The sequence below is a fragment of the Ipomoea nil genome, unplaced genomic scaffold, assembly GCF_001879475.1.
Source record: "Ipomoea nil cultivar Tokyo-kokei standard unplaced genomic scaffold, Asagao_1.1 scaffold1043, whole genome shotgun sequence".
Taxonomy (NCBI): Eukaryota; Viridiplantae; Streptophyta; class Magnoliopsida; order Solanales; family Convolvulaceae; genus Ipomoea; species Ipomoea nil.
The window spans coordinates 849511-870242 of NW_017617471.1; the positions used below are offsets into that span (position 1 = coordinate 849511).

The following is a 20732-nucleotide window of genomic DNA, read 5'->3' on the forward strand; positions in this document are numbered from 1 at the left end:
AATGGTGAAATTCTCATTAAAAGACGTTGGTTTAAGTGTGAAGGGTTTAAATCAAATCGTTTTAATTTTAAATTTGAGTTCGAGAGTTTGAACTGATGTATACATAATAATGTCAACAAAAAAGTGTGCATATATATGTATGACAAATTATATTGTGGGCCATGAATTAATGTTCATTTTTAATATACTGAATGTATATTATTTTTTAACTGAAGGTTCATTAGTTTGTAGTATACCAAATAATAAACATTCAGTAGTCAAATAGTGTACCTTCAAAAACTAAACCTCAATCAAAATGACAAGAAATTCATACTTATAACCACAATGTCACGAGTTTGAATCCTTACCCCATTGGTTTGAGCTGGTAAGCTATGACTCTATGAGTAATCTAGGCTGATTTACTTCTTTGTGGTCTTTTACCTAAGGTTACAATGTGTGGTTTACTCACACCCTATTAAAAATATATCTTAATATATTAAAAATGTACATTATATCAGTGTTCTGTATGATTGTCTATGTGAACCCGGATCCAATGTATAATGACTACATATGGATAAATATCTAGATGTTGGTTATGATTTCTTTAGGCCCAAATATAAATATAATTTGAGGCCAGGCCCATATACATTATCCAGTCCATTAATTATCTTTTGACATCTTTAAACAGTTTTTTTTTTTTTTTTTTTTTTTTTTTTTTTTTTTTTTTTTAATTTTTTAAAGGTGAAAGTTATGTTTCTCTAATACTGAACTTTTCTACTTCTTTTCATACTAAATCACCAATTTAACATTGTTATTTCTCAACAATGTTAAAATTTAAAATTTATTTACTTTTTTTGTTCGTGACGAGAGAAACTAATAACTACTATCCGAAAGTGTATATATATATATATATATATATATATATATATATATATATATGTATATGAGTAAACTGTATTAAGAAAATTTTGTGCGATGAACTCAACCAAAAGAATGTTAGCAGTAAGCGAACTTGTGATCTTATTTAACAATTTAAGGACTCATTTTTAGTTATTAAAAATAAGTGAATAGGAGCATGCTATATGTTAGCATTTGGTAAATATCCCAAGTGAAAAAAAAAAAAATACTATAACCCGAATTTTATCCGTCCTCGTGAACCTTAATAAAATGAGTTTAGATTTAAGACAAGTTGATATATTAAACCTGAATAAGGTGTGGGTTTGGATTATATTCCTGAACTAAACATGTACTCTATTAAATTTTGTTTTGTTTATATGTGTCTACCATTACTATTATTATTAGTGTATAATTATTACGGAGTATAAGTTATAACATTATGCTAAATGAGGTGAATGGTAAAATTATACTTGTTCAGCCATGCACATTGAACTTACACACAATGAACATCTTCAGCACTTTTATTGGTGGTTGATCTTTCTGATCTATCATGTATTTCAATAGGTGGTTAATAATAACAACAATTCAATTATATTTGTGAATTCTCAATGCGGTTAAAAACCTTATAATTTTCAACTGCAAAGCTTAGGGGTTGGAATACTTTCTTGTAATATGCAAAATCCTAAATGTCTACTTAATTAATACTTCTAACAATGAACAGATTAATGTGGGATTATAGTTAAGGTTAAGAATGTTTCACAAGGGTAATTATATTAATTAGTTGTCAGATCCTCATTGATTGCCACTACACACTCAGTGTCACAAATTTCATTCTCAAACCTTTATAAAAACCCTCACTCCCTCACTCCTCTCTTCATTCACATCTCCCATGCTTAAAACACCCAAAAAAACACAAATAAATACATACACACATATACATATATAACAAAGAAAAAACACCCATGAAGACCCTCTTCATCTTCTCCCTCTTCATCTTCTTCTTCTCAGTTAGGGCGACCCTCTGGCCCCATGACACCCAGCGAAAGGTAGGTATCCTTCTCAAACCGCTAATGATTCTTCTGATCTGATCTGGTGCCTTAATTTAAACATGATTGCTTACTTTTGTACGATGTGTTTGTGTAGCCTTACATTGTATACATGGGAGAATTGCCGGATGATCCAACGATATCTGCCGTGGATGAACACCATAATATACTTACAGAGGCCCTTGGAGAGTAAGATGTCCACATTTTTATTTTTTTTTGGATTAAGATAAAACCTGTCTTGTGATTCTAGTTAGTAAAAGACAACAACGGATAAACCAGTTTAAGTTATTCATAGTTGATCAGACTCAAATCAAGAACGCAGTCTGACTAATTTGGCTGGTTGGGATTGTCCAATATTTTTAATATTTGCCAGAAGAAAAGTTGATTTTTTTAAAAGATAATATATATATATATTGTTTAATTTGCAGTGAAGAACTGGCTAGAGAGTATAGGATCCATAGCTACAGGAGAAGCTTTAGTGGGTTCGTGGCAAGATTGTTGCCCCGCGAAGCACGCAGGTTATCTGGTACGTGAATGATCCTAGGAAACTGAAAACAGGTAACGGTTTTCTTTTATTCCGTCGGAAAATAATTAGAAACAATGCATGTTTTGTTGTTGCAGAAAAGGATAAGGTTGTTTCAGTGTTTCGCAACACTGAGATGAAGCTCCTGACGACAAGATCATGGGATTTCTTAGGAATGTCCACTAAGGCCAACAGAAATCCGAAAGCTGAAAGTGATTTGATTGTGGGTCTTCTTGATACAGGTTGATTACAAAACTCTTTTCTTTTAAATGACAAAAGAAACATGTTTTGAATTTCGTTTTGTGACCCTAGCAATCAAATCAGTTCAGTTTAAGTTGCCTAACCTAACTTACTAACTGGTTTAAATCAAGAAAATTAATAACTTAATTAATTTACAGTTGATCGGTTCAAACCAAGAAAATTAATACATCTATTCAAAGGTTTCAGATGAAAACATTTTGATTTATAGGGGTTTGGGTTGAATCTCCGAGTTTCAAGGATGATGGGTATGGGCCGCCGCCGGCGAAATGGAAGGGGAAATGCCAAAAAGGGCTTAACTTCACCGGATGCAACCGGTAACTACTGTTTCTTTCAAAATTATGATTTTTTGGTGTTTTAATTTCAATGGAGGTTTGTTTATCATCGTGGGGAGATATGTACATGCATGCAGGAAGGTGATCGGAGCGCAGTATTTCAACGTGGAAGGCTTTGCTCCGGAGGACCAAGAGAGTCCGGCGGATTTCGACGGCCACGGCTCTCACATAGCCTCCATCGCCGCCGGACGGATGGTGGAGGGAGCCAGCCTGTACGGCATAGCCGAAGGCACCGCGCGCGGCGGAGTCCCGTCGGCGCGTATCGCCAGCTACAAGGTATGTTGGGGACAAGGGTGCCAAGACATGGACGTGTTGGCCGGGTTCGACGCCGCCATCGCCGACGGGGTCGACGTCATCTCCATCTCCGTCGGCGGCCACCCCCGGTCGTTCTTCCAGGACCCAATAGCCATCGGCAGCTACCACGCCATGAAGAAAAAGATCGTAACAACCGCCGCCGCCGGCAACGAAGGGCCCTACTTTGGGACCATCCAAAACGTGTCGCCGTGGCTCATGACGGTGGCCGCCACCAGCATTGACCGGCGGTTCGAGTCCGATGTTAAGCTCGGAAACGGAGAATTGATTTCTGGGTTTTCTATCAACACGTTTGAGCTGGGGAAAATGTATCCATTAATCAGTGGAACTCTCGCACAAGACAAGAACGCAACATACCCAGGAAATTACAGGTAAAATCTTCAAGATTTCATCAAACACAGTAAAAAAAAAAACCATTTTTTTCCAGAATTATATTCTTGTTCATTTGATATGGTGTTTATGCATTACAGTGCGTGTGATTATTTGAGTATAAGTGAGAAACTGGTGAGAGGGAAGATAGTATACTGTCTTAGCAGTGCCTCTCAAGATTACACCATCAAATGGATTCATGGAGTGGGAGTGATTGCATCAGACAAACTTCCAGACACTGTTCTTCCCACTATGATACCTGCAACCATTGTTGATATTGAAGATGGTAAAAAGATTGATAAGTATATCAACACCACCAAGTATGTATCCTCTTCTTTAATTAGGTTTTTCCTTCGGGTTTTTAACTGGACATGACTATGATATCGTAATGTCCAAAGAGAGTGTTATAAGCAACTTAAGCTGATTTACCTTCCTATGGTCTTTTGTGACCAAGGCTGACAAGACAGGTTTACCCTGTGCACACCCACTCTCGAGTAGTGACTGTGGATTTTCCGGTCACTCAATATGGTCTTTTGTCGTCAAGGCTGACAAGACAGGTTTACCCTGTGCACACCCACTCTCAAGTAGTGACTGTGGATTTTCCAGTCACTCAATATGGTCTTTTGTCGTCAAGGCTGACAAGATAGATTTACCTGTGCACACACACTCGAATAGTGACTGTGGGTTTTCCAGTCACTCAAATTCATGCATGAAATGATGATGGTTAGTTTGCCATGATTTTTTCTTGTCTTCTAACTATTATGTATGATTTGAAGGGCTCCCACTGCTGAAATATTCAGATCAAGAGCAGTGAAGACCACTGCACCATTTGTGCCCAGCTTCTCAGCCAGGGGACCCCAAACCATCAGCCTCAACATCCTCAAGGTGAGACTGCAGGCCAGGCCAGTCGTTTACTTCATTTCTCTGTTTCTTTCTGGCCCGGATTGACATATATATATCCCAAATGAACAGCCTGACCTCGCGGCACCTGGATTGAGCATTCTTGCTGCATATACCGCGCTAGCAACCATGACGGGACAGGTAGACGACACCCGGGTTGTAAAGTACAATGTAGAATCAGGCACATCCATGGCCACCCCTCATGCAGCTGGGGCTGCAGCTTATGTCAAGACCTTCCACCCTGACTGGTCCCCAGCTGCAATCAAGTCGGCTCTGATGACCACCGCGAAGGCGATGAAGATTAAGCCGATAGGTGCATATCTAGCCTCCGGGGCAGGCCTAATCAGGCCAACAAAGGCAGTAGCTCCAGGCCTGATTTTCGACATCAATAAAAGCGAGTACATGAGTTACCTCTGCAAGGAATTTAATAATGCAAGTTTAGGGTCACTCACAGGGAGTAAAGATAACAAGTGCAAAAACATTCCAGCAGCCCAGGGAGCAGATGGGCTGAACTATCCATCAATGCATCTCCAGCTCACAAACCCGAACGCCACCACCTTCTCAGCTGCGTTTTATCGCACTGTAACGTATGTAGGGACGGGCTCAACCGTGTTCAAGGCCAAGATCAAGGCCCCCACGGGGCTAACTGTCAGCGTGGTTCCTAACATCCTGTCGTTCCCCCAGACAAACCAGAAGAGGTCGTACAAGGTTGTCGTGAGCGGGAAATTCCAGAAGGCGATATCGTGGTACATGTCGGGATCCCTGGTGTGGAAGGACAACACACATAGTGTTAGGAGCCCCATCCTTGTCTACAGGTCATTGCAAACTGACTGATGATGATATTACTTTAATTTGCTTTAGTGTTGAGTGCTAGCTGTTTGTTTACTTTTTGGCTGTGAACTCATTTGCAAGATCACTTAATAACATCAGTTCTGTTGTCTCTGCAAAATGTTGACTGCAATACATATATACAAAAGGTTAAGACTTAAGACATTGAACTTCTCATCAGTTTACTACAATAAAAGGAAGCAGCGTGAGATGTCAGTAAAAAAAAAAAAAAAAAAAAAAAAAAAAAAAAAAACCGAAATTCTTATCATAACTGAAAAGTTCCCACTTCTCAAGATATCACAGTAGACTTATTGTTTCTCAAAAAAATGAGGAACTAGATGATGGATGGTCGGCGCCATTACTGGTAAAGGAGGCACATTTTTTGGTGTGTTAATTATCAATTGAAATTATAATGTATTTAAACTGACACTACAGGGTATCTAAACCGACACTGTCTCACATATTTGACACTACAGTTGTGTTGAACTGAAACACCTTTCTTTCTGCTTATCTTTTGCTTAGTTTTCTATGCTTTTCATCTGTTAGTTCTGACAGGTTCTACTGCTTCATCAATGCTGCTACCCCTCCTATAAATATGATATTTAAGTTTATGAGTGCTTTTAGATTTTTGTTCATATTACCAAGACTATGTGGTCTAATGGTACCCGGGTTGGACTTCCATTTGGAAGGTTATGAGTTCGAGCCTCAGTGGACAGATACTACAATGTAATAAAGCCAGTAACATTCAATATATTACAAAAAAATAATAATAATAATAATAAAAAATGAGCACAACTCAGACAAATTAGTCTTATAGAACTTTCAAGTGGATTATATGACAATGTAAATCCATGGCAAACAGACAGCATAAATTTGTGTAGTTTTGGCACCTGAACTTCAATAACTTGTAATTCATTGAAATCCAATCATTAAAAAGCAGATATCTTGAAACCATCAAGTTTATTTATATGTATTCTATCAATTCAAGCAACATAGGGAAAACAATGGGTAGAAAGAAACAGAAGGCTTCAGATCTTAGAGGCAAAGGAGAGACCCTGGTTTGCCATTTCGTCCAAGCTAAGAGCAGGAGGCTGAGCTCTAGCAACTTTTGCAATAGCCTTGTTCTCTTCCGGAGTCCCGCTCTCCAAGAATGCACCCACAACCTTGCCATTTTGGATCCAATATTGTCCAAACTTGTGATTTGGAGATTTTGGGTCATTATCTCCAAATAACACTGTTTCACCTACGTTGTCGCCATAGAACTGCCAAGACAAATCAAAGGCACGAGAATAGAAGTATGGAAGGTAGTCATACTCATCAATGGATGCCCCCTTTTCACTTGCAAAAATGGCCTGCAATAGAAATACAATAGGCCTTTAATCTCACTTAAGAATCAGGTGATAAACTTTAACCCAGTTCTATAACTGAAGAGATGATATAGAATAAGACTTTTGAGAACTCAAGACTGATAATATTTGCAGAGAATAGACCAATAAATTGAGCAGGCAGCCAATCATATAAGATCACAGCATAAAAATAACACACCTTTACAGCCTGTTCAGCAGATTTGCGAGCATGATCAACATGTTCAACTCGTCTCTGCTCATTGTATAGCTTCAAAGGGAAAGTGACTACATCACCAACAGCATATACATCAGGAACACTGGTCTTAAAGAAAGCATCAGTCTGCAACAGAACTTCTCCATATAAGAAAACACATCCGGAAATTCAAGGCAAGACACAACATGAAGTGTTAACATTATATGAAACAATGAATAAATAAATAACCATTCAATAATATTAGCTGAATTTAGAAAGTTGGACCTTGCAGATGTCAGATTGATTCTATTGTACAAATATTATAATAGACTTTTCTTCCCCAGTTTTGTTCTAGTCTTTGCAATTTTTTCCCCGATGAAGTATATTTCAAGTTGGATGGGATCAATGGTTGTAACCATATTATCCGGCATAAATTTTTAAAGCTACAAAAAAAAAAAAAAAAAAAAAAAAAAAAAAAAAAAAAAAAAAAAAAAATCTTTTGCGAAAAACAACAATAAAACCAAAAAAAAATCCCAAAAAAGAGAGCTTTATCTAACATAGTTCAAATTGTATAACAAAGTTATACACTTCTGCAGACCACGATTAAAAGATTCAGAATAATTAACATACAGGAAAAAGAGTTGAGAAGTACAATGTTCCTAAGTGGGATTTAGAAATTTAGTTGGCACCAACATTACCCTTGTAATTGTATAATTTCTGGTGTAGTTTAATATTTTTAGATAGATTCTTGAAGAAGGATCAAAAAGTACCTTAATTCCCCCTTTCTCCTCCTCAACTTGCCCTTTAAATAATATTGTAAGAGGCTTTGCACCAACACCTACAACTACAATGTCAGCTTCCAATGACCTACCATCCTTCAGTTTAACTTCCTTTACCTGACATATCCAAACAAACACCGTATAAAGTTTATAGGAAGATTTTCCGAATATTGAAAGTACTCATAATAACTAAAATGCAAGTGAGACATACCTCCCCATTAGGATGGGTGTCAAACCCAACTGCTACAGTACCTTTGATGATTTTGACTCCCTTGTTTTCATAGTATCCTTCATAGAAAGCTGCTATGCTAGCTGTGAAAAGCCTAGGCACTGTATTTCATAAGTTAGACAATAACATCCAAGGAAAATACGCAAAAATGTCATAAACCAAAAAAAACGTAGCTGTTTACTTACTGCACCATGGTTCTGGGAATACCATAGTAACATCAATGTTGTTCATCCTGAGCACAGCACTGAGTTCAAGTCCAATGTACCCTCCCCCAACAACAACAGCTTTTCCATTTTTCTTTGCCTTTATTGCTTCAACAAGCTTATCTGCTTCATCAATTTCTCTCAAGTAGAAGATGTTTTTGGAGTCAGCACCTTGTACACCAAAGTCCGACAACCTTAGAACCTGAGAATTGGAAGAAAAAAAAAATGACAGTTATGGATATGGAAGAAAAAAGAAGACGACAAATCCTCTTAATGTCTACAATACTCACTGTGGAACCAGTTGCAATAATCAACACTTCATATTTAAATGATTCTCCAGCAGCACTAGTAAGTGTCTTTGAAGCAAGATCTGCTTTCACAATTTCTGTACCAAGGATCAATGAAATCCCTGAAAACATATAAACAAGATCACTAGAAATCCTCCCAAAAGAACATGGTGAAAGTGGAAGCCCAAGATCCATAAGTTCTACTTCCTGCTAAACATGCCATGTTATAATGTCGAACATAAATCTGGTAGGGTAAATAAAAACCTTTCTCTGTGTACCACTCAGGGAGTAGTCTCTCCCCTCCACTCCCAACACATACATGAAAGCCTGGGAGTCTTGCAGCACCTGGAGAACATAAAATCAAATGAATAAAATAAAATAAATATTTGGCAGGAAAACCCTGCTGAGTTAAAGGTTAATTACATATTTGGCAAAGTTTAGATCCAAGACTAATCATTCATCTAATTTACTAAAAGGCATACCTTCAGGAAAGAGATACCCTTTGCTAAGAGCTGGGCGTTCGTATGGAGCCACCTGAAATAATAACAAGAACAATAATGCATTGTGAAATACATGCACTGCATCAATTTTAACCCAAGTATAAAAAGAAATTTAAAAAAAAAATGAACAGAATGGTTTTGGAGATGAATGAATTAAGATAACGAAGCAAGTTAAGTGTTATAACTTATAAGTAGACAGATATTAACCAGAGTGGGAGGTGGGGGATGGGGATGGAAACAAGTACACCATGTTCAGAAGTATAGCTCACTCAATCACTTTACGAAAGTGCATCTAAGGATCTATAGATTAATGCTTTTAGTTTAGATCAATCCAGAAACAGATGTCCTATTAAAGCAAATGAAGTGGTAAAGAGCAGAATATTCCAAAGTACATACTGCCTCTTTGGAAATAAGTGCTAGTTCACCAGGCTTAACTCCCTGTTTGGAAAATTCCCTAGCAGCATAACCCTGCAAAGTCAACCAAATCAAATCATCAAATCCCCAATCTAAAAAAATATGCATAGGTAATACACTGATGAGGTAGTGACAGTAAACTAAAAGTAGAAATTTTCTTTTTAAGTATCAAAGCTAAAATTTGATATTACAACAATAAAACTATTATGAACTCAGCTCCTCGTCTGCTCGAAACTATGCAAAATGAAAGAGAAGAAAACTGGAATCATTGTTCTCATAGAAATTTCTCCCGGAAAATTGTATGAAAAATCCTACATAAGTCTGGAAATCAAATTTGAAACAAACACCTAAATGACAACACGTTAAGCGCGCAGAGAAGAGTCATATGCAATTCACTAATGCAAAACCGCAGCGGAAAAATCAACAAAACGAAGAATATAGTAGATAAATAGCTTTAAGCACAGTCATGCTCGGATCTACATGGAGCCTAATTGAGAAACAATCTGATCCCCAAAATTCAACCAAAGCCATAATTAAATTCACAAATTACAAAACTTCAAAGAAGTCAAAGATCAAGCAAAACGAAGTGAAATATTAGGAATAGATCGACGATCGATGGGCGAGAAGGGAGAGATACTTACGGCAGCAACGCCGCCACCGAGAATCACATACTTGAATGATTTCTCCGCCATAGCTCCGATTCAACGAACAGATATTGGTCGCTCCTTAGCTCGATTATAGTAGAAATGGGAATCCGTACGGACAAACTTGAGACAATAGTAGACTGTAGAGGTTAGACTGTTATTTATAGTGTAGGACCGTTGCTCGGGGCACGGTGATTGGCTGGTCGGACCGATCTGAACACGCGGAGAGTCGTCTGCCGTTCAACCTGATGACTGTACAGCTGCCACGAAAGCACGCCTTTATCTTCTTGCTGAAAGAAAAATCTACACCGTGCATTTCAATATGGGTGTTGCTGAGTGTAAATAATTTTGAAAGGGTGTTGCTATTTGCACCACCCTTTGGTCAAAAGTAGGTATAAAGTATCTTGAAATTGTAAAAAGGTGAAAATTTTCAATAATTACATAGGTGGTGTAAATAGCCAAATGGGAATTCATTTTGCTATTTACACTACCTTGGTCAAACCTCATTTATAAGGTGTAATTAATAATTTTTTAATTCAAAATTTAATTAAGAGAAAATGATATTTTTTTCCCCTAAGTTATATACTTATAGTACTGTTTACCCCTGAATTATTCATGTTAGCATATTAGCCCCTCAACTATTCTAAAAGTGACGATTCCCTTCCCCACCCCCCCCCCCCCTCCTTCGATATATTAAATTGACATTTTTACCCTTAAAGTAAATATTTTATTTATTTTTCTTCTCTAACAAATTATTGCGTATACGTAGGGATGACCACTGTTCGGTTCTAACTGAACCGAACACTATAGCAATCGAATTAAAAGTTTCCGGTTAAGGGAAAATTGTACATTTTTTCCCTCTGAGTTATATGATTATATCACTTTTTTTTCTCTCTGTTATTTGTTCATCCACATTTGCTCCCTTAATTATATTAAAAGTGGCAGATTTTCTACATTTTATGTTAGGTGAACATTTTTACCCTTAAAACTAAATATTTCATTTATTTTTTCTTCTCCAACAAATTATTGTTAATATGTACGGATGATTATGGTTCGAAACAATTTTTTATTTTATTGCCAATTCAAAATTTATTTATTTATTTATTTATTATAAATTCTATTTCTTATTTTTAAAATAATATAAATTCAATAGTTATTTTATTTTATTTTATTTCATTTTTTCGGTTCTGAATCGTAAGTATAAGAAAATAAAGTTGTGTTGTGCCTTCACAATTAGTTAGATTTGTTCTATATTTTCTTAAACATTTTTAACCCTAAGAATCTAAACTCCACTCCCAAGGTTCGGACCTATGACCATTTATTTGAAATGGTAATTGAAATGTCATCATATTACATGATAGTTGGCTTAATCATATTATATATAATTAGTATTGTCCCGTGCGATGCACGAACTAAATATTAAAAATTTGTTTGTAATGTTAGAATAGGTAAAAAAATATTTTTAATAATGGTATTTGAAGTACAGAATAAGAAAACATGAACCACAATTTAATTGTTTAAAATTACATTTTTATTAAGTATATGACAAAATAATTATGATATTGTATTTATAATATTTAATTTAATAATTGAAAAATAATTATTAAAATACAAAAAAATAATTATTAATTTTTTTAAATAAGAAATAAAATTTATAATCAATAAATAAATTTTAAACTGACAATAATAAATTAAAAAAATTGTTTGAACTGAACCGTGACCATTCGTACATATAAACAATAATTTGTTGGAGAAGAAAAAATAAATGAAATATTTAGTTTTAATGGTAAAAATGTCTATCAAACATAAAAGGAAGAAAACATGCCACTTTTAATATAACTAGGAGGCAAATGTGGATACATGAATAACTAAGAGGGAAAAAGTATTAAAAGCATATACCTAAGGGGAAAAAGTGTCATTTATAATAAATATTTGTTAAAAAAATAATGTTTGACTAAAATTAATGAAGGTGGTGCAAATAGTAATTTTTCATTTACACCGCCTAAAAGTTATCACACCTATTAAATAGGTGGTGCAAATAGCAATTAGGGTGGTGCAAATAGAATTCCCCTTTTGAAATTTAAATAAGGTAAAAAATTTTAACAATTTTATAGATAGTGTAAATATCAGTAAATATAATTATTTATACCACTCTGATAAAATGTATTTTAATTGCACAAAAAATTAGGTATTAAAATTAGAGCTTCAAAAAAAAGTATTGAAATTAGAAAGATTATTTTAATAAATTTAAATATTAAAATATTAAAAAAAAAAACTAACAACAACAACAACAATCCTTCGGTAGCAAGGTTTTTTTTTTTTTTTTTTAATGTTTTGATTTTTAAATTTTTAAATAATTATTTAATTTAAATTTATTAAAATAATAATATATATAAATTCAATACATTTAAAAAAATTCTAATTCCAATACCTAACTTTTGTGTAATTAAATTTCTTAGTCAATATTAATATTTGTGGAATGAAACTATTGGTAATTTGAGCACTAGAATGTTTGGTTAACGGAATCTTGGATTACCTTCAAAAAGTAATGTGAGATTTTGAGAATGTAAGATTTCCTTATGTTTGATTTAGATTGTGTAATATAATATTACCTTGTTTGGTTAAGAGTTATATTTTAATATAGATCAATTTACAATAATGTCCTCAATAATATATACATATATTATGTGTGTGTGTATTTATTTATTTATTTATATGTATGAATGCATATCAATGCTTAAATATTAAAAAAAAAACTAAATATATAAATATACACACATGTATAATTGATTATATAAACATGTATTTATTATTATTATTATTATTATTATTATTATTATTATTATTATATAAGGATTAGTTAATAACAGTAAAATTGAAATAATTCAAGGTAATTACCTAAGAAAATGAAAGTAATCACATTACTTTGAAGTATTACCGATATATGAACTTTCAAGTAATATAATATTACCAGATTCAGATTACCCTGGTAATCTAAGATACCTAAATCAAACGCCCCCTAACAGTGTTGCTATTGGTACCACCCCTGGGTGTAAATAATTTGGAATCTAAAAAAGGTAAAAAATTTCAATAATTTGATAGGTGGAGTAAGGTGTAAATATAGGCAAATTATTCTGTGAATCTGGGTCCACCTTGCAAGGTGGACTCGGGTTCAAAAATACACAATTTATATACAATATATTCATAATTTATAAACTGAATGTTTACAATTTTTATATACTGAATGTTCACAATTTACATATTAAATGTTCACAATTTTATATACTAAATGTTCACAATTTACATAGTGAATGTTCAGAATTTGAATTGCGAACATTCAGTAGGTAAATTGTGAACATGCAGTATATAAATTATGTATTTTGACTCGGGCCCACCTTGCAATTTCACAAACCAGCCCGCTGGAGGTGTTTATTACTTGCAATTAGAAATGAAAGCATTACATTCTCAGCCCTATTTTAATTTAATCATTTAACTTAGTATCAATTAGCAAATTTATTAAACACCCTAGTAGTATTGAGAATCTGAAATAAACAAGGGCATGTCTAGTGTGCAAATCAATAAAACATCAAAAGTCACCATGTTTCTCATTGGAGACTAACCAAACAATAACCATTGGAAATGGACATGATACGAGATTTCATGCCACATACCTGACATAACCAAAGCAGTCTTCCTCCAACGACTTGAAAATTAATGACGTTTCCAAGGCTCACTGCAATCGTCCAGTGATCGATCTTAATGAGAAGTAAATGAAATTGAAAACTAATGAAGTTCCATAAAAAGAATATCAACTTACTTAGCCCAGCATGCATCAATAATTTTTGCCACTTGAGGATTCAAATCAGGTGGTATTTCGACCCTCTTGCACTTAATGCCAACAGCTGCTACAACCTATATAACTAGTATTATACCCGTGCGATGCACGGATGTTAATTATACAGTAATAAAAATAATGTACATTCAGTACAAAAATAATATACATTGTATTCAGGGGATGTACATTATTTTTGTTCTGAGTGTACATTATATTGTATAATGTACATTCAGTACAAAAATAATGTACATTTAGTATATTAAAAATGTACGTTTTGTTATGGTCCACATAACATTGTATGGACCATGGTCCACATAATAATTTGCCAATGTGTAGATGTTGGGCTGCGTGGTGTGGGCTTAAGCATATGCGATTAAATGTACATTATTTTACGGTATATAAAATATAATTCACACAATTTGTGTGGACCATGGTTCACACAAGATTTTAATCATTCACCCTTAGAACAGGGAAGGCATTTAGGAGTACTGTCAAACCCAGCTATTCTTGCAGCCACCCAAAAATCTCCAAACTGATTTGTATAGATAAAGAATTGTTAGTTTTTTTTTTCACAGATAACTCTTGCCTGTCATATAACTCACTGAAATAGTCACAACCTCCATCGTTTGACTTGTGGAGTCATCATAGGCATTGCTATAGCTCAGACAGAACATAGAGTTAAAACTTCTCATGGGGGTTTGCTGGTCCATCTCAGCCAGACTACAATTGAAGAAATTATTTTATATTAAACAGTAAAACAGTATAGGATCTTAAAAGTAAACATGAGACCAAAGGTGTTAAAACAAAATGATTTTGGTATTCTGAAAAATGAGACTAAAGCTTCATTGATCCTGTTAAATTATAAATGTAAATTGACTAAATTTGTTTGCACCTATCAAAATGATTTTGATATTTTTACTCAATACATATCTCTATGGTCTAATACATAGAGCATAGAGATTTTTCAAAGCCATACATTTTTTTATTACATTCGCACAGAACTATTGTAAAAAATCTTACACACCAATTAAACTATTACATTTGGTCTTCAATAATGTAGGTAGTTTAAAAATTCTTTTTTGGGCACTGTAGTCTGATTCTGTCATCCTTCGCTGTGTAAACATTACTTGTTTTTTTATTTTTAAAGATAAGAATCTTTTTCAAGTGTGACTGCTACTTTTGATTCTTATTTTGGTCATTTTCCTGCAAAAGGAAAAAGAAAACAATACATAACAGTGAGTATAAACCTACTACTTTGTCAGTCAATGTCAAAGTGGCACCAGACTATTTAATCCCCAAAGACCTGGCATGGAACTGCAAACATGAAGTAAATTTGGTTCCTGCAAAAAGTATTCAAAATGTCCTTGGATTGCCATTAGGCAAAATTGTTCATCAAACAAAACACCATTTGAAACACTGTTGTCCAGAAACACAGTTTACAAAACATCATCCAAATCTTTTTTTTTTCCACAATACTTTCTTTCAACTTTAACTATAACAGTGCCCTACAATGAAACCATGCTTTTAGGAATTTAGTTTTTGCATACTGAAATACAATATGTGTTAAATTCATATACCTCTGTTGTACTCTTGATTTCCAATGACCATTTTCTTTCCATCACTACAACTCTAACCTTTATTGCGCTTCTTGTTTTGAAGGTCGACAAATCATGCCCAAGAATGAATAGACCCATGATGGGAGAGAAGACCGAAGAGTACAATAAGCTACTGGTAGTTGTAGTTCTAGTGTTTGTATTCCAAGCTAACGATGTATATATAGACTGTATTAGATACAACTGTAGAGTTGCGTCTCGATACGATAGCCTTAAGCTTTTAATGGCCGCTTTTGGCTATCGTTTCGAGTGACTAAACTGCAGAGATGCATCGCCTATATATTGTTTCCTTTCACATTTTACCGTAAAATAACTTAGATCTTAGGGATTCAACTAAAGTTGGACGGTGGAATTAATATTTGATAAACCCAATAATCTTTAAAATCGACTAATAACATTTCATATGCCAACGGCACCGTTTCCTGTAGGGCGGGAAGTTCTGGCAATTAAGCATTTACTACTTCTTATTGCTATTTTATATTAGAGGATTGTGTATATTGAAAAATCCCAATATTGAAACACCTTCCATCAACTAACAATTATGATAAAATTATAAAATAAAAACCTGGGCAGGATTCAAATTACTCCATGGTTGCTGCAGCGTTGCCAGCTCCCACAGTATCACACCAAAACTGTATACATCTGATTTTTCATTAGATGGTTCATCACTTTGAACCTCTGGTGCCATCCACCCAGGCTGTCAAAAGAAAGGACATTAGAATTTCCTTATATGAATTCATAGCACCAAATTACAATGTATAAATAAAAGGGAAAATGGCGAGTTTGGTCCCTGAGCTATAATGGTAGTGGCGACTCAATCCCTGAGTTATGACCGTCTCCATTTTTAGTCCTTCAGTTATAAGCGAAGTGGCGCATTTAGTCCCCGACTGTTAAAAATAACGGAAAAATTTAAAAACATTTAAAATTTTAGGGGTAAAGTAGAAAATTCACATTTTATTCACTTTCTTATATTGAAACCACTTTTGCAACATTATTTTCAACTTCCTAGCATTCTATTTCAAGGTTCTTCAATTCCAAAAGCAATTCAATAATATTCGTATGACTTGTTAGTAACCTGAGTCTCGTATAAGGAACCTGTGAGTCAGTACAAACAAGATAACACTTGATCGTTGTCTTCAATTCAAGCATGTAAAACACACCATCCTAAAAGTTTCCGATTTCCCTTACTAAACATAATGGTAATCAAACCATAACTTTTGAAATACAAGAAGATATCAAATTTCTCAAGTTATTTTTATACAAATTCACTAAGAAAGTAACTTCAGATTTTTAGTATGTAAAATTCTTTCGTAAGCTCTGCAGTAGCTTAACCAAGAATCGTATATCCTGACAATATATGAAAATTATATTTGATATATATTCATCACCTCATCCGTGTTCTTAAAATTAGAGTAATATGAATGAGAAACCTAACACTCAATTATGAAAATTCTAAAAACTACTGCATATGAAAAAATTTTACATACTAAAAATCTCTAATTTATTCCGTTGGTGAATTTCTCATAAAAGCTCTTGAGCATGTAGCCATTAATGTGCAATCCAACTATCAGCTTAGGCTTTTAGTTGAGATGGAGCACATGTTTTAATTTGGTATCAGAGCCAGACCAAATGTCATGGGTTCGAATCTCTACGTCACTTGTTGCTTGGAACCCACCGCACACGTGAGGGGGCGTGTAATCCAATTATCAACTTAGGCTTCTAGTTGAGATGGAGCACATGCTGCTTCAATTTGGTATCAGAGCCAGCCGAAGTGGTTTTGATATAAGAAGGATAATAAAATGTGAATTTTCTACTTTACCCCTCAAATTTTAAATATTTTTATATTTTTTCGTCAGTTTTAACGGTCGGGGACCAAATGCGCTACGAGTATACATGCAACAATCATGCATCAATTATACGTTCTATTGAAGGTACTCTGATATTGACTTGGATCTTTGTTTACTGTAATTCTTGCTTTTGTGAATATTGATTGTGTCGGTAATCTTTGTTCACTGTAAATGTTGTTTTTGTGAATAATGTGGTTAGAATTTCTGCAAAGAAACTTCTCAAAGGCTCACTATAATCGATCAGAGACAGTACGAGTATAAAAGCAACAATCACGTATCCATTATGCAATCTATTGAAGGTACTCTGATGTTTCCTTGGATTTTTGGTAAATATTGTTTATGTGAATATTGTTGTTAGATTTACATCCATTGACTTTTGAGTGGAGTGAATCATTTTATTTTATTTTCTCTCTAGCTCTCTCTAGGGTTTCTTTTTCCTCCCTAGAGTTCTTGGTCCCTTCCTCCCGTCTCGTTTTTTGCATGGTTTCTATACTATCACTTTTCGTCACCTTCCTGAAAGTTCTTCTCATCACAGTGCCCAGTGATCGAAGCTCTACAAATTTCAGTGTCTAGTTACAGCTATGAATCGATAATTTATGTATTATCTCCTTCTGTCACCTTCCTGAAAGTTCTTCTCGTTACCCTCCTGAAATTTCACCATATATGGAATTTGTCTCTAGGCTTTGGCTTGATCCACATAACCCGCTTATAATAGCTCTAGCTTCAATTTGGTATCAGAGCCAGCCAGACCTTCAACTGAGATGGAGCACCAACTGAGATGGAGCACATGCTTCAATTTGGTATCAGAGCAAGACGAAAGTTCAATTTGAGATGGAGCACATGCTTCAATTTGGTATCAGAGCAAGACGAAAGTTCAATTTGGTATCAGAGCCAGACCAAAGGTTATGGGTTCGAATCTCTACGTGTTTCTTGGAACCCACCGCACACGTGAGGGGGCGTGCTTAAGCTTTTAGTTGAGATTGAGCATATGCTTCAATTAATATAACGCATAGTGGATGCGTGATTGTTGCAGGTATACTTGTGCTGCCTCTGATCGATTATGTTGAGATTATGCTGCCTCTTATCATAATCAGGTGTATGTTGCAAGTATGCGCGAGCCAGGAAGATGAACAAATCCCGTCGATTCCCACTGTCACTATGGATCTATTTAAGCTCGAAAACCAAATTACCTTTTTTTCAGTCTTAAAGCCGTGTATGAATTGATGAAACCCGTGAATAGTGATTCCTTAGAACTAGTTGCATTGAAGTTCTTTAATTGGGTACTGCCAAGGAGGGATGAAGAAATCCTCATTCATTTTTCACTAAGTGCACTAGAACCCAAACATCTTCTCGATTTGGTTTACACTAGCTATCTGCCATCTAGTGTAAACCAACTGTCAGTGACAAACCTACTACCATATTCGGATAATGCAATTCAATGCGTAAAGCTACTACGAAAATCTGGAATCAAGATCAAGCCGGTGAATGCAAAGAGCCTTTCGAAAATAAACTTCAAGAAAACCACACTTCATATCCCACCCATTACCATTAATGATTACACCACCACATTCTTCATCAATTGCATTGCACTGGAACAGTGCACCCAACACACTCGGACATACTTCACAGCTTATATTGCATTCCTGAGTTGCCTGATTACTTCCCCCAAAGATGTCACTTTTCTTAGTCGAGATGAAATTATCACTAGGTTTTCCAACAATGATCGACACATAGCTGCCTTGTTTAACATATTGGGAGAGAACACAACAATCAACATCAAAAATTGCTATTTGTCAAGACAAGTTACAGAGATAGATTCCTACTACAGCACCCACTGGGCCATCCTCATGCGCACTTGTTTTAGTACGCCTTGGTCGTTCATCTCAGCTTTTCCAGTTTTCCTTGTATTAGTTTTTGCGTTTATACAAACTGTAATGGCCATTTTGAGCTACACGGCATCACTTTGAGCTATAATTTTCTCAGCTTTCATTCTATTACTTTGCATTCAGTCTGTAATAATCATTTTGAACTACATGGCGTACCATTTTGAGCTACAGTTTTCTATACTTTAATTTCTCAGCTTTCATTCTATTACTTTGTATTCAAACTGTAATAATCATTTTGAACTACATGGCGTACCATTTTGAGCTATAGTTTTCTATACTTTAGTTTCTCAGCTTTTATTATTACTTTGTATTCAATCGCTGTTCTTTCCCATAATTTGTAGTTGCAAATCAAAACGACAAATTTGTTATATAGCTGCACAAATAAACATGCTCTAAATATATATATATATATATATATATATATATATATATATATATATATATATTAGTATTTGCACCTGTGCGATGCACGTAATTAATTTTAAGAATATAAGCAAGTTAAGCAAATTTTCTAATCTAGAAACTAGGATACTTGTCAATTACACAGTGTTTATCACTCTATTAAAATTAATTACGTGCAACACGAGTTATCACCATAATCGATCAGAGGCAGCACGAGTATACCTGCAACAGTCGTGCATCCACTATGCGTTATATTAATTGAAGCATATGCTCCATCTCAACTAAAAGCTTAAGCACGTCCTCTCACGTTTGCGGTGGGTTCCAAGCAACATGTAGAAATTCGAACCCATGACCTTTGGTCTGGCTCTGATACCAAATTGAACTTTCGTCTTGCTCTGATACCAAATTGAAGCATGTGCTCCATCTCAAATTGAACTTTCGTCTTGCTCTGATACCAAATTGAAACATGTGCTCCATCTCAACTAAAAGCTTAAGTTGATCGTTGGATTTTACATTAATGGTTATATGCTCAACACGCCCCTCACATGTGCGGAGGGTTTCAAGCAACACGTGGACCGTAGTCGCTTATCAGGTGACGTAGAGATTCAAACCCATGACCTTTGATCTGACTCTGATACCAAATTAAAGCATGTGCTCCATCTCAACTAAAAGCTTAAGCTGATAGTTGGATTGCACATTAATGGTTATATGCTCAACACGGTACTCTGATGTTGACTTGGATTTTTGTTTACTGTAATTCTTGCTTTTGTGAATATTGATCGTGTCTATGATCTTCGTTTACTGTAATTCTTGTTTTTGTGAATATTGATCGTGTCTGTGATCTTCGTTTACTGTAATTCTTGCTTTTGTGAATATTGATTGTGTTTGTGATCTTCGGACATACTTCACGGCTTATATCGCATTCCTGAGTTGCCTGATTACTTTCCCAAAGATGTCACTTTTCTTAGTCGAGATGGAATTATCACTAGGTTTTCCAAGAATGATCGACACATAGCTGCCTTGTTTAACATATTGGGAGAGAACACAACAATCGACATCAACAATTGCTATTTGTCAAGACAAGTTACAGAGATAGATTCCTACTAC

General features: G+C 34.9%; 3 protein-coding genes across 3 annotated transcripts; 2 read left to right on the top strand and 1 right to left on the bottom strand.

Annotated features, from left to right (window-relative positions):
* Positions 1 to 1809: 1809 nt before the first annotated feature.
* On the top strand, positions 1810 to 5559 carry LOC109182071 (subtilisin-like protease SBT4.15). Its single transcript, XM_019332107.1, has 9 exons — positions 1810 to 1922; positions 2020 to 2111; positions 2351 to 2448; positions 2544 to 2687; positions 2915 to 3020; positions 3116 to 3721; positions 3821 to 4039; positions 4496 to 4604; positions 4692 to 5559. The coding sequence occupies exons 1-9, from the start codon at positions 1839 to 1841 to the stop codon at positions 5451 to 5453; spliced, it is 2220 nt and encodes a 739-aa protein (XP_019187652.1). The 5' UTR covers positions 1810 to 1838; the 3' UTR covers positions 5454 to 5559.
* A 784-nt stretch (positions 5560 to 6343) lies between these two features.
* On the bottom strand, positions 6344 to 10197 carry LOC109182073 (monodehydroascorbate reductase). The gene is made up of 10 exons (XM_019332110.1): positions 10040 to 10197; positions 9381 to 9452; positions 8967 to 9018; positions 8749 to 8829; positions 8488 to 8606; positions 8180 to 8399; positions 7977 to 8095; positions 7757 to 7882; positions 6993 to 7133; positions 6344 to 6799 (listed from the first exon to the last, which is right to left on the bottom strand). The coding sequence occupies exons 1-10, from the start codon at positions 10088 to 10090 to the stop codon at positions 6476 to 6478; spliced, it is 1305 nt and encodes a 434-aa protein (XP_019187655.1). The 5' UTR covers positions 10091 to 10197; the 3' UTR covers positions 6344 to 6475.
* Positions 10198 to 17394: 7197 nt separating this feature from the next.
* LOC109181103 (UPF0481 protein At3g47200-like) lies at positions 17395 to 19304 on the top strand. The gene is made up of 4 exons (XM_019330856.1): positions 17395 to 17421; positions 17537 to 17636; positions 18371 to 18431; positions 18539 to 19304. The coding sequence occupies exons 1-4, from the start codon at positions 17395 to 17397 to the stop codon at positions 19302 to 19304; spliced, it is 954 nt and encodes a 317-aa protein (XP_019186401.1).
* The last annotated feature ends 1428 nt before the right edge of the window (positions 19305 to 20732 follow it).

Excerpts from the sequence above, each read along its gene's own strand:
- LOC109182071 (XM_019332107.1), top strand. The coding sequence starts at position 1,839 with ATGAAGACCCTCTTCATCTTCTCCCTCTTCATCTTCTTCTTCTCAGTT. Across the intron at positions 4,040-4,495 it reads AAGTATATCAACACCACCAA|GGCTCCCACTGCTGAAATAT; the intron begins GTATGTATCCTC and ends TATGATTTGAAG. Across the intron at positions 4,605-4,691 it reads TCAGCCTCAACATCCTCAAG|CCTGACCTCGCGGCACCTGG; the intron begins GTGAGACTGCAG and ends CCAAATGAACAG.
- LOC109182073 (XM_019332110.1), bottom strand. The coding sequence starts at position 10,090 with ATGGCGGAGAAATCATTCAAGTATGTGATTCTCGGTGGCGGCGTTGCT. Across the intron at positions 9,453-10,039 it reads TCGGTGGCGGCGTTGCTGCC|GGTTATGCTGCTAGGGAATT; the intron begins GTAAGTATCTCT and ends TTGACTTTGCAG. Across the intron at positions 9,019-9,380 it reads CACTTATTTCCAAAGAGGCA|GTGGCTCCATACGAACGCCC; the intron begins GTATGTACTTTG and ends TTATTATTTCAG.
- LOC109181103 (XM_019330856.1), top strand. The coding sequence starts at position 17,395 with ATGCATCAATTATACGTTCTATTGAAG. Across the intron at positions 17,422-17,536 it reads AATTATACGTTCTATTGAAG|AATTTCTGCAAAGAAACTTC; the intron begins GTACTCTGATAT and ends TAATGTGGTTAG. Across the intron at positions 18,432-18,538 it reads CTGCCTCTTATCATAATCAG|TCTTAAAGCCGTGTATGAAT; the intron begins GTGTATGTTGCA and ends CCTTTTTTTCAG.